We start from the raw sequence: 13,937 nt of genomic DNA, 5'->3' as shown, positions 1-13,937 counted from the left end.
ATCTTCTTAGGCTATTGCAACATCTTCTGTATAAATGTTTTTAATGTTCTGGGCTCAGACATTTACCAGTCAGTGTGGATGGCCTTGAATTTACTCATCCAGTGAAAAATATGCCCACATTTACCATACTGGGTTCAACCTGATTTCATGAATATTTTAGCATGGGTCTTTGATCTTTGACTGCTTGATAATGTGATGATGGATGTTGCTGACATAGGTTATGGCGATTGTTTGTTTCAGCTTGCTGGTTGGATTTTGTATTTCTATGAATTAAATTAAATTTTGGTCAATTTGGTCTGATGACTATACATACAGATCTCCTGCCACAATGTTACAATCTGTCAGATAACCCCACTGAAACCCACCCAGGACTTAAGCTTATTGTGATGGAACTTCCTTTCCCTATTCATCAAGCTTCTCTTGCCTTATTGGCACCCAAAAGGATCCATCCAGCAATGTGGATGTTTTACTGCAGAGAGTGTGTTACTGGGCAGTGACCCAGTGGAGATCTGTGGGTTTATCCGCAGTGGCAGGTTTCACACACAACTCATGGGCCAAACCCACAAATAACACCAGCCGTCTTGTTTACCATCATTCTCTGGCCTGTTTCAGATTACTGGCTGACTCTTTGAAGTAGGCCGATGAAAAGACAGGGTTTTCCCCTGCTTCCCTGATAGAAAAAGACTGGGTCATCAACAGTTCTGCCACCCACCACATATCTTGAATGACCTCTGGTTAAGATGTGTGCTTACTTAGGCATCTGATCAAAGAATCTTGGGGAAGCTGTAACAAAAGGTCCAGTGTGAGGCATTTCCTGATTTCACAGCAGAATCCTCACTGTACTACAAATCTCAGTGTGTTGCCTTTGGAAAACTGGCCTTACCGCTTCATCAAAGGCAACAACTTGAAGTTGTAGCACACTATCAGACACAGAATACTGAGCTTCAGGTATAGTTTATGTTCTAAGGAAAATAAACTTGCATATATCTGTTACAATTTGAAAATGCCCCAATGATCATACACCTAGAGAGGTAAAAGTTTCCACTGAAACATTTATATGAATGGTTTTCAGTTTAAAACGATACGGAGTGCATATGTTAGTGTTACAAAACATGACGTTTTGAGCCCATCTGGACCTATGCAATACTGACATAGATATTGGTCAAGTGCATCTATCTTATTATTTCTGTGGTGCATCACCTAAAATGATTGTTCAACAGTGCGGTGGAGCAGCTAGATGACACTACTATATGAAACAGTGCAGATTAACTCTTTTCATTTAAGTTCAGCCCAAAACCATCATGCAGTTCTGTGAAGCTCCAGTTGGACTTTGCCATATTGCCAGCTGTAATTCAATAATTCTGCACTAATTCTGCACTGGCTGTGTTTTCTTGACCACCTTTTTAAAAACCATTAGAATTGCACAAAACAGTTCAGAGATGTAAATATGAGACGAAATGCTAGCAAAATTTTTTACAGTTGTACAGTTGTAATTTTTTACAACAATGCACAGCCAGCTGGGAATTGTGTAAATATAATAAAAATGCAGTAAAATGTTATTTAGTTTAATCAATACCTCATCAAAACATTAAAGAAAAACAAAATAACTGATAACCGAAATCACATGGCCATTTCCTTTGAGAAATAAGCAAAAAAATATTCAAACAAAATATTGTAAATATAGGATTCAGTTACCCACTTTATTATGCTACACAGACAAAATGCCACCACATTTTTACAAATCACATATTACTCCTCACATTTGGTGTGTGTGATGGGCCGTCAGCGATGGTTGTGACTGGACACAAGCTCTCCTCTGATACAGCTGTGGTCAAATCTAATTTGGTATTTGTAAGAGTGCCATCTGTTGGGGACATCATAGGTAATGGTCAATATTCGGGACATTTAAGATAGAACTAATTTTGCTCATTATATGGGATGTCCCGTAAATTAAGCAAAATAGCGGGACAGTTGGCAATCCTGTTCTACATCTAGTCAGCTGCAAGTTAATGCTAATGTGTTAGTAGGCTACAGTAACTACTGAGGGCTTTTGCAAACATAATGTTACTCTCAGCGGTCTGAATTGGCCACAGTCTTTGATAGCACCAGTTGTACATTGTCAAATAGTTTGTTATTAACTTGTAGAAACATAATGGCCTAAAACTAAGTTATATATTTGACTTAAAAGTGGAAAAAATGCCCCCAGCAAGCATTTCATCACTGAATAATGGTCAGCTGGTGGCCTTTTCTTGCTGCCTTGTCTTGGATGTCTTGCAGGTTCTGACATCAAAGATATAATGTCTCTGTCAGCTGGACATACTTCTTAAACTCCCCTTACCCTGGACTAACTGGACTTAGGACATTTTCATTTTCAAGAACTTTGGTTTTAATAATGTTTCTGTTGTTGTTATTTGTATTAGGACTACATACAGTAAAATTTCACACACAACTATGTTATGTGACTTCATACTCAATGCTATCTCCTCATGCTGACATGCTGTCCAGCCCCTCCTGTGTTGTACACACGTGTGGTACAACTGTATCCCGAACCTGCCGCCCTCACTCACACAAAGTTTTCCCTGCAGTGTCATGGACCATTGAGCAATAAAAAGTCTGTAACCAAATCTAGAGTCTAATCCAGCCGGGAAAATCACTGGCTGCTTCTCCACAGAGCCGAATCCTCCCACACTGTCCCCATGCAGCACTGTATAGAGAGACCACATCAGTGGAGCAAATGAAACCACAAGGCACGGCAATGATGTGGGAAGACAGAAGGTTTGTTTGTTACACAGATTTCACTAGTGGTGCTGCTATGGTGTTTGTTACAGTGTTTATAGGAGGTGGGGAGTGGAGGTTAGGGTCCTTGAGTCGGCCAACAATATTGAGTATACCTCTATGCAAACCTAAATGCAGGATCTAAGACAGACTGTGTTATACAAAATGGACTATATTTTATACAATGTGACCTGAAATGAGTGAGTGAGCCCATAAACCCATTAGAGAAAAGTTTACTAAGGTCAGACCAGGGGGCTGTTTTCCCATAGACTTTTATAGGGCTGGAAGTCTTTTGCAACCACAGTTATCGTCCTCTTGGTAGACATCAAAAAGAATGCAGGTTAAAGGCACTTCCATGCTGCCTTCATTTTTCAGACCCAGAAGCTATGCCCATCTTTTATACTGTGGTTTAAACCTTCTGTTGGCTCAAAGGGACGAGAGCTAAAACAGTTTATTTCAGACACCTAGGCCCACTATAAGACACAACAACACACACAGCAATGATAAAAGTGTTGACTTTTTTCTTCTTAGAAACACTTCAGTGTTTTAGTGTTTTGAGCACGATTGAGCATCTGGAATATTTCCTTTTTGAAGACTAGAAGCCATGTTGTCAGTCAGTGTTTGCTTTATCAAAAGGCATTTATGATGCCATCTAGAGAGCTCCTCTCCCAACACCTTTTCACCTTCAGGGTTCACTGTCAGGACCATGCATTCACTGGCACCTACAAAGATATTATGCAGTCCTTCATGCTCCCAGACCTGTTGAAGAAACTTCCACTGATAACCTCTATGGCATGTCTGAGGTACTTGCATTTCTGATCAAGTAGCTCACTGTCTGTGGTGTCAATATAGGGCACCACTGTAAGGATGTGTTTCCAATTTCTCCTGAGCTATATAAAAAAAACTAAATGAAACAGCGCATGAAGCAGCAGAAAACTTGAAGAAAGCATAGATGAGTAGATGCAGGCTTTTTAGGCTTATCACTCTAAATGGTAAATGGACTGGTTCTTTTAACACTTTTCTACACTATCTGAGCACTAAAAGCGCTTTACACAACTTACCTCAGTCACCCATTCACACACATTCACACAAGCGCTTTTTTTCTATGCTTTCTCCGTACGTGCTTCAGTCTAACATTCCTACACATTCATACTCCAATGGATGCACTGGAGACGAACTTGGGGTTAGTATCTCGTACAGATATTTGGCATGCAGACTGGAGCAGACGAGGATTGAACAACCAACCTTCTAATTAGTAGATGGATTTTACGCTACAATGTAAAAAAACAAAAAGGCTGAATGGACAAATCATGGAGCTGACAAATGAAACCAATATGGAAGTACCAAAGACAAAAGAAAAAAAGGAGAGCCTCAAACGCCTCTTTGATTGACAGGTGTCCAGATACAGGCAATTGTAGCTGGTAGCGGGTCTGCTAGGCCTCACCTCCACTAATCAGGGTCACTGAACTGGACCTCTCCACTGGGTTTGTGTTGTTGGTGCCTTTTGGAGCATTTTAATGGAATACCTGAAAATAATATGGCCTGCTGCGCAGTACAGTTTTTTCAAGAAGTTTGTGCAACAGTTTTGATAAGTTCAGTTGTTGTGTTTTATTTGGCTGTTTGCACTATATGAATTCAATGATGAAGTTTTTTTTATATATGAAAACATAATCAAACATAATCTGGTCCTTATCAGGTCCTCAGATAAACAAATTATACTTTGTTATTATGTATTTAACAGAAAAATTAGCAAAATGCAAAAGCAGTGAAAAACTAACTGCATGTATTCCATATGTATCAACCAGGAGCTGATAATCAAATGCACTTAATTAATTAATCTGTAGCAAACGTAACCAACTTTATAAAATCAGACGTTTTGACAGTTTTCTTGTGCCTTGAAGTGGAAAACATTTAGTATAGCTGCCAATCTTCCTAGGAGTGCATGTCCCAGTGTATGAATAATGGGTGTGCTTAATAGACAGCACGTTGTAATATATCGTTATATCATGTGTTGCTGTTCATCTGTGTGTGTGTGTGTGTGTGTGTGTGTGTGTGTGTGTGTGTGTGTGTGTGTGTGTGTGTGCTGTACCCATATAATTAGCCGATATCTAATAGCACTCCACCTCCTGGTCCAAATTTGACTAAATGTTGTATAAAACTGGTTTCTGGACTTCCATTTTGAAGTCCAGAAACCAGTTTTATACAGTCTATGGACAAATCACACCCTCAAGTACAAAACCTGTCCCAATTCAAACACAGAATGGAACAAAAGAGTTCTCTTGTAAATCAAGGTTTTATACATTTTTTGTGTGTTTGTATGCTACTTCTCATAAATGATCTTTTACAGAAGATGCGATCTCACAGATCCATTGTTGGGTTCTTAACCTCTTAATCCCCCTTTTTAACCTCTGAATTCTACAAGTTAACCCTAATACGGGAAAATGCTATGATTTAAATATAATTTTATAGAAATGATAACGTGATTAGGGTAACTGTAAATCACAAATAAATACACTCATTTTAGTGTCTTAAATACATTTTTCCTCCTGTGTCACAGCCGTATTTGTGTTAAAATAAGAAAATAGTATAAAATAGGAAAATAATTATTTAGGAAAAAAAAGTAATTTTTAGTGACACTTTGAATAATTTCATATTTATGGCGATGTTGCATATTGGTGCTGTATTATAAATGGCAACTTAAAAAATAATTTTTTTTTAAAGTGAGCCAAGTCTTGGTTATTTGTATATCTCAGTGTTGTTCGTGTGTAATGTGCTGTTTTGTTTTGTGATTAATAAAGTTGAATTTCACTCAACATAGGACAGCACTTTTCTCCACATAAATAAACCCCACCCACTGCCGAGTGTCACAAGGAGTTCAAACGTGTCAATAAGCAAATCGGCTTCGACACAAGCTGGGAGGCATTAGAGAGTAGTGGACCTTCGGCTGATAAACAAGTATAACAGCTGTTTGCTCTAACACGCTTTGCTGATTTTTTTTAATGTGCAACTGTTTTTATTTTGTATAAAATTGTAAGGTCTTCCTAATAAAGTTTCTCTTTGGAAACCATGCGCACTTTCTCTGAGCTGTGCGTCTCAGCAGCGGTGCCTCAAACTTTTCCAGGAGGAGATCCGGCTCCCTGCGCGACTCTCCTGTCCGGATTCACTTTGTTCCCAATTGCATCCACGGGAGGACCGCCAAACCGAAGCCTGGATTCCAGTGTAGATCCGATCCTTCGCACATCTACGCCGGAGAGCTCTGCGCTATTTTCTCGGCCTCGTGAACTTGTGGAAATCGAGGAAACAGCAGAAGATGAGCCCAAACTTTATTTAGAAGCCAGTGAGCTTTGGAGACAGTTCCACAAATGCGGAACAGAAATGGTCATTACAAAATCTGGGAGGTAATTTTCTAACATTTACGCATGAATGGAAAGGTGTTGATGAATGCGTGCTTCCTGTCACGGTCTCTTCTCCTCGCAGACGTATGTTTCCGCCGCTCAGGGCCAGGTGCACGGGGATGGACAGAAAAGCCAAATATATTCTCCTCATGGACATCGTGGCAGCTGACGACTGTAGATATAAATTCCATAACTCACGCTGGATGGTGGCTGGCAAGGCGGACCCCGAGATGCCCAAACGCATGTACATCCACCCGGACAGTCCGGCTACGGGAGAGCAGTGGATGTCCAAAGTGGTCAACTTCCTCAAGCTGAAACTAACCAACAACATATCAGACAAGCATGGATTTGTAAGTTTTCACCTAACACCTTGTTTTAAAGGTGGCTTTGAACAACCACCATGCTGTCAAAGAGCGCATCAAGACGTGCTGTTTATGGTCTTTTAGTGAGCAATAACACAGAAATCCAGTAAATTCGCTCAATGCGTAAAGTAGCTTGGGGGTGCTGGGAAATTGTTTTCACTTAAGTGTTACTAACGCTTTCCTTTTATTTTTGCTATGCACTATGCTTCCAATTTTGAGTTTCTCTAATTCTTTTCATTTGCAGACAATTCTCAACTCGATGCACAAGTACCAGCCCAGGTTTCATATAGTAAAGGCACACGACATCCTAACGCTGCCTTACTGCACTTTTAGGACATATGTGTTCTCTGAGACTGAATTCATCGCAGTTACAGCTTACCAGAATGACAAGGTAAGGAATTCTCTTCCCTAGAACAAAGTGGAAAGGAAGGTGAAGACTTTGAGTCTGCAATCATAAAGAAATGTTTCTTTTGTATCAAATATTAGATCACACAGCTGAAAATAGACAACAATCCTTTCGCCAAGGGATTCCGAGATACTGGCAATGGAAGGAGAGAGAAGAGGCAAGTTATTTCTTATAAGTTACAAAAAAAGAAAATACTATGTACATGTTTGTTTCTATATGAAACCAAACCCTGCAGTACCTTGTTGTGGTTGTGTAGAAGTACAAAAAGGAGTAAATGAAAATTATATGGCAGCACGGTGGCACAGTGGTTAGCACTGTTGCCGCACAGCAAGAAGGTCCTGAGTTCAATTCCAACATCAGGCCGGGGTCTTTCTGTGTGGAGTTTGCATGTTCTCCCCGTGTTTGCGTGGGTTCACTCCGGGTACTCCGGCTTCCTCCCACCGTCCAAAGACATGCAGCTTGTGGGGATAGGTTAATTGGAAAATCCAAATTGCCATTAGGTGTGAATGTGTGAGTGAATGTGAGCACGAATGGTTGTCTGTTCCTGTGTGTTGGCCCTGCGACAGACTGGCGACCTGTCCAGGGTTGTACCCCGCCTCTCGCCCTATGACAGCTGGGATAGGCTCCAGCGCCCCCCGCGACCCTGAAAAGGACAAGCGGAAGCAAATGGATGGATGGATGGATGAAAATTATATGTATTGGTGATAACAATGATATTAAAAAATGAAACATCATGCCAATAACATGATAACATGTGCTTATATAACTGTTTTTTCTCAAACAAAGTTAAAACAATAAACAAAGTTATCAATTAATTTTACTTATAGCATTATGGACACTTTTTTTCATTCTTTCCTAGAGACATCTAGGAAAATACAAAACAAAACCTAAACAAAATTTCCTCAAGTGTATTTTTTATGTGTTATTTATCCTATTTTGTTTGTGCAGTTTTAATTTCTCAACTGGAAATTCAATTTCAGAGTGTTCTCTACTAAAAGAAATCTGAATCCAGGTAGCTGTGGCAATTCTTTTTACTGCTAGAGGAGTCAAATGTGCATCTAAAACCTCATGAAGTAATCACAGAGTATAATTATAAACTCAGTGCTAACATCCCCACATTTCTTGAAAAAACACAGACACTTTGGCCTCAATTTGGTAACTGCAGCCATCAGTATTTGTAAAAAAAAAAATAAAAAATTGTTGCTTTAGAAGAACATTTTTTCCCAGTAAGCCACTAATCTTGTTTACGGAATATTACTATAAATTTTAGCTTCCCATTAAAAAAGGTCAAATGTGTCTTTGCATGCTTTGCTTTACAGAATGTCTCTTTTACTCTAGGACGCCAAATTTCACACATAAAATCTGTTTCTGAGCTTCTGAGTTAAAAACAAAACAAAACTGCGGAAGTTCCGTTTTTTTACGACTGAACACCAAAGTAATGTCAGTTTGAACAAAACTGCCACAAGTCACTATTACTCAGCAATGATACGGGTGACCTTTTTCTTCTTATTGTGTTGTTCTTGGTTATATCAGGAAACTACAACACTCATCCCACAGCTCTAAAGAGACACAGCTGACTGACGTGAAACATGAACCTGTAAAAGACTCTCCACAGCATTCACACAATTCCAAGTCTTCAGGTGAGCGAATTCACCACTTCACCTGCGCAGTATTCATAATGTCAGTGCAACCCCTATGCTATAAAAAACACAAAAGCTTACAGAACTAAGAAAAGGGTTTAAAAACGTGATGACCATGATTACCGTTGACTTTTCACAGTTTTCGTGGTATTTTAATTTTGTTAATACGATATGATTGGCTCAGTTATATATACACTTAATAGAAGATTAAAAAAAACAAGTACACTTAAAGTTAAACATATTTTAACTTGAATTATCTTTGCTAAACTAACTTTGTATATGAGTGACCTATATATATTTTTTTAACCTGTATTCAATATTTATAGGCTGTGTTAAGACAGTGATCTGACATTATCCCATACAATGGAATTTTGTTGAATTTTTGTTGTTTGAACAAGTATGAATATGTCTTGTTTCTTGTTTATTTTGGTTTTGCAAGATCCCCACGAGAGTGACAGTGATAAGGACACAAATTCTGAGGAGTTTCCTGGAGAAGAGATGTGTGAAACACACCAGGAAAAAGAACCAGAGCCAAAGGTTTCCATCACAGAAGCAACCATGCAGACTACAGCCAGGATCCACAAAGATGTGGACCTCGGACAAAGTCATGTCAGCAGCCTAACAACTGACCAAGCAAATCGCTGCCAGAAACAAGATGCAAGGACGGAACAACTGTCTGATGTCTCCACCGGTTTTGCATACAGCTGTGCTTATTCTCCAGAATTAAACAGATATCTGTGGGATCCCAGTGTTTCAAATGGCCTTTTCCACTCATCTCGGCTGAACACCTGGCACAGCTGTGCCAACGTGGACAGAGTAGTGCCATGTGGATTGAGTCCAGCACTGACTCCTCTTCCTATTAATCAACAACATGCAATGGCACAGGTACATAGCAACACAAAACACAATTTGAAAGCTATATCAAATGACTTCTGCATAACCTTAAAAAAATCCATTAGGGCACCCATAGCCTTTAAGTGCCTGTCAAAGTGAGGCATTAAGGCTCACATGATGAGACTTAGAGCATAGGAAGTATTATTAGTAATCAAACTTAAAGAATGGTGTGTTTTAATACTTATTATGCATACTACTGTAGGTAGCATTTAATTGTTGTAAAAAGTGCAGATTTAGCCTATTTTAACTGTTAACTTATACTTTATTTACTTATCTTTTTTACTTTAATTCAACTACAGAGTAAATATGAACAGACACATGAAGCACAAATAGTGTTTTTTATAGCAAAACTTAGTGCATTTTCCATTGGTCATGTTTTTAAGGTGCTTACTACCCAGAATGCACAACAAGTCTTATATCTGTTAAAAAAATGCAGTCAGCATTTCCAAAGAATGTATTTCCAAAGGCTGGAGAGAGGCGCTTTGACCCTCATGTGACTGCAACTTTTTGAAGAGTCTTTCTGACCGGTCATACATGTACAGACTGGCACACTCCACATTTAATACTAAAAGAAACACAAAGGACAAAGCACTGGTTATGTTTTAACAACATATATAGCTGGTTTGTCTGCACAGGAACCTTAAAGGTTGGAAAGGATAATTCACTGTCAACTAGTGTGTTACCTCACTGTGGTCTCATTGGTTATCCTAATTTAAGTAAATATAGCCCATTAATTAATGTAGTGAAGAGCAGAAAAGTAGGATGTCAGATTTTATTTTCAAAGTTGTAAATTTTTTTATTAAAATGTCTCATAGTTGTGCATAACTAGACATCCCACCCCCTCCCTCACCCTGCAACCCTGAAAAGGATGGGTAGAAGAGAATGGATGGATGGATGGATGTTGTTCATAATTTTAAATAATAAATTTTTTTATTTTTCTACAAATCAAAAGGATTATTTTAAAGAAATTGCAGCATAATTACTTGCAAGTTTAATGAAGAATGTGTCTGCTTTTTACATTCTGTAAGTACCCTCATGTTTTATTTTTAACTCATGCTATAGATAACTGAGAAAATTGTCTTCATCTGTATTTTTTTTGACTAAACTTCATATTGTTTGAACTACTTTTTAAGTTTCCAGAGGCTGTGGATATGCCTTAGTTTAGTATTTCAAACGGTTTCCAAAGGGATTTGCAGAGTTTTCTATTTTTAAAAAATGCGTCTATATAGATACTCTATATAACTGAATAGCTATAGTTGCAGAATTACCTGCATTTAAGTACCCCTGGAAAAATGAGTAGACAAGTACAAGTAGGAATTCTTTGAATTTTTTTTTTTTTAAATTAACACTAAAATAAAAGCCATTCCTATTATTACTTGATCTACTGTACTTTTAGGTTTTTAAAAATAATACACAATACAATAAATACTCATGTAATGTATTTACACTTCTAGAGCATTATGTGTGTTGTAGGTTTTTTTCAGTCTTTCTGGACTGAAAACCACTCTTGACCTGGGCTGTTGCTGTCCATGATCCTCGGATAATCTTTTCTATCTATCTTATTCTTGTTATCAGGACCTGATGAGCCTTTCACACTTTGGAGGATTTCTGTTTTATCCTAATTCCAGCTTCTTAGCAACATCGGCCCACTACCTCAACCCACAAGGCCAGTCCAGATTGGATTTCAGAGGCTGTCCAAGCATCTGCAGTCGGGATTACTTCTCCTCTCCGGCAATATTTTCATTTGTTCCTGCAGCAAGTGGCAGTTTCAAATATCTCACCCCCGATTGGCTTACATGGCCTAAGATGGAGGAAAAGACAGAGCAGGAAGTGACTGGAGCCAGGATAAGTAAAGAACAGTGGGAGTCTACTGACCTGTGAGGGAGTTCCGCTGCTTGTTAGTGTCCCTGCATGTGGTTGTTGAGGTTGTTTCCATAATCTTCTAAATTCCTTATTTGGTGCTCTTTTAAACTCATAAGGAATGGTTGTGTATCTCACAAGTCATCAGCAGCTTTGATGAACAGGTAACAAAGACTTTTCATTACAACAAAATACACCCTACAATATTCTAGGGTGTGTTTTTATAGAAACTCTGCTGTCTGATGCATTATATGCTTATCTAATGCCTCCTTAATGCAGGTTCATGTTGCTTTGTGAATGAGGTTTTGCCAAATAACGAAAGTAAAATACATCAACACAATGTCTGAAACAATGGGGGCTGTCTCCATTTGTTAGTTTTCCCCTCCAAAGAACATAAATCTAAATACATTTGTTTTGCATTTGTAATCAGAATCTGATAACCACTCGGCGCAGATCTGTGTTCTCTGTCTCACCTCTTGCTCACCCCAAATGTAAGCGTACCACACTGTCTAAAAGACTTGAGCCTTTTACTGCATCTACAGTGTGTTTGGGATCCCTGTCATGCTGAAAAACAAAGTGGTTAGCCAATTAGACCCTCTCCAATTGGTTGTGCATGGCGGATGATAATCTGAACCCTCTTTTCTGTGTTCCATCAATTTTAACATGGTCCCTTGCACCACAGGCTGAAACTGAGACCCCACTGTGTTTTACAGATAGCTGTAAACACTCACTGTTGTACCTCTGTCATTATGTTTTCTACATACTGACAAATGATGAACCAAAAATTCCAAATTTGGATTCCTCACTCCATGAGACCGTTGGATGCTGATTTTTAGTCTAGTTTGTTTTTGTTTAATTTGGCACACCTCAGCCCTTTCTCCCTGTTTCTTTTCCTTAAGAGTACATTTTTTTGACAGCCACCCTTCCACTCGGATCACATCTGATGAAGTTTCAGAGAACAGTAGATGAATCTTAGTGACATTACTTCTTTTAGACCTGCCACTACTTCTTTTGTCTTCCACTTGTCTAGAGTCCTCAAATCACAACAAACTTCCATGTACGTATGAGAAACAGTTGGTTGTAGTGAATGATGGTGATCCTTGGTGGTGCTTGTTTCATACCTGAAATCAAAATGGTAGTTGGTGTTGAGGTTTAAGTTTTTTTTTGTTTTGTTTTTTTTAATGTTTCGTATACATATATTTTAGTACGATTAAAAATAAAAAATGGAAGCCTAACTCGTCTTTCAACCTCATCTATTGAAAACATTACAATTTTCATAAAATTTACTTTATTTTGGACTACAGCTCCATAGGACCCAATTCATTCTGATGAGTGCCTCTGAAACTGGGGATTCAGAGATGAGTTCTTCAGTATTTAGAAGTTCTTTGAAGATATTTTGATTTTGCCCATTTTATATGTGCAGTATGGTGGTAAAATCTACGTGCTTTGCTAACCAACTTTGTTGGCTTTGACACAGCTCATTTACATGTTCTTAAATACTGATTAAAATATTGAAGCTTGACTGTCCTTGCATCTAGTGTTCTTGTTGTGGAAATGTAAAATGTAAATTAGTTAATAAATAACATCTTAGATCATGATTGAAATGATATGCTGTCTGATGTATTACATGAGTAATGATTTAATGACTCTATAAAGACATGCAGAACTTCTTGATGCTCACAACTTGTAATCGACCAGTCATTAGCCCAGGAGCATGCCCTGGGTAATCCATGTTTCTTACTCTAATAATGACCATAATTTATAATGTGAACTGCTTTTTTTTTTTTTTATTCAATAGAATATGAAACTAGCCTCTAAAGTTCTGAAGGAAGTGTTTACTGAGGTCACAGAGAAAGGAAGCCAAGGGTTATTTACCCACAGTGTTCACCCAGGTCTTTCTGCACAAATAGTCCTCCATGTTAAAACACTATATCACCAAGATTTACAAAATAGACTTGATTTTTTTATTCAAAATGATTCAAGTGAGGGACTGAACTGATAAACCCAGCATGAAAGTGTTTACAGAGGTTAAGACAGAGCCACTTCCCACTAGACTTCAACAGAACCAGAAGTTTTTCTTACAACCACATCTATTGCCATCTGGTGGCCGTCAGATAGAATACAGGTTTAAGGGACTTCTGCATTGGCTTCCCCAATCTTCAGTTAACGTTATTCCAGGTAGTAAAGTTGTAAAAGTTGTTTAACTATATACAATGCAATACTCGTATACAATACACACATAAAAAATTCAAGTTCACAAACCAAAACAAACAAACAATGTAGAGCCATTCAAGCATCACTAGCAAAACAAACCAATACATTTTTTGTACTTAAAAACACAGCTGCAGCTTTTTTATAGATACGAGTTGAGGAGGCACACCAAATGAAAATTCTGACTTGGATCTGTCATGATGAGCCTGCTCTATCCATGTATGTTTTTACTGCATCTGCAGTGTGTTTGGGATCCCTTCAGTGTTCCATCAATTTTGACATGGTCCCCTACACCACAGGCCGAAATAGAGAGCCAAACCACGACAGAGCCTCCACTGTGTTTTACAGATACAACTCACTGTTGTATCTCTGTCATTATGTTTATATATATATA

General features: G+C 38.4%; 1 protein-coding gene across 2 annotated transcripts; it reads left to right on the top strand.

The window, feature by feature from the left end:
* The first annotated feature begins 5,654 nt into the window (after positions 1-5,654).
* LOC102196299 (T-box transcription factor TBX2-A-like) lies at positions 5,655-12,930 on the top strand. 2 transcript variants are annotated; one of them, XM_005745795.1, is made up of 7 exons: positions 5,655-6,173; positions 6,253-6,520; positions 6,777-6,923; positions 7,019-7,095; positions 8,472-8,578; positions 9,018-9,463; positions 11,048-12,930. In XM_005745795.1, the coding sequence occupies exons 1-7, from the start codon at positions 5,842-5,844 to the stop codon at positions 11,351-11,353; spliced, it is 1,683 nt and encodes a 560-aa protein (XP_005745852.1). In that variant the 5' UTR covers positions 5,655-5,841; the 3' UTR covers positions 11,354-12,930. The 2 variants fall into 2 exon arrangements, with proteins under 2 accessions (XP_005745852.1, XP_005745853.1); XM_005745796.1 differs by having other exon boundaries at positions 6,093-6,153.
* Positions 12,931-13,937: the final 1,007 nt, after the last annotated feature.

This window comes from Pundamilia nyererei, unplaced genomic scaffold (genome assembly GCF_000239375.1).
Source record: "Pundamilia nyererei isolate P.nyererei 1_Seehausen unplaced genomic scaffold, PunNye1.0 scaffold00167, whole genome shotgun sequence".
NCBI classification, from domain to species: domain Eukaryota; kingdom Metazoa; phylum Chordata; class Actinopteri; order Cichliformes; family Cichlidae; genus Pundamilia; species Pundamilia nyererei.
Note: the sequence above shows the minus strand (reverse complement) of the source record. Positions and strands in the feature narration are given on the sequence as shown.

Bases quoted from the DNA above. Each gene is read 5' to 3' on its own strand.
- LOC102196299 (XM_005745795.1), top strand. From the start codon at position 5,842: ATGCGCACTTTCTCTGAGCTGTGCGTCTCAGCAGCGGTGCCTCAAACT. The intron at 6,174-6,252 runs GTAATTTTCTAA...TTCTCCTCGCAG, and splicing joins GTCATTACAAAATCTGGGAG to ACGTATGTTTCCGCCGCTCA. The intron at 6,924-7,018 runs GTAAGGAATTCT...ATCAAATATTAG, and splicing joins CAGCTTACCAGAATGACAAG to ATCACACAGCTGAAAATAGA.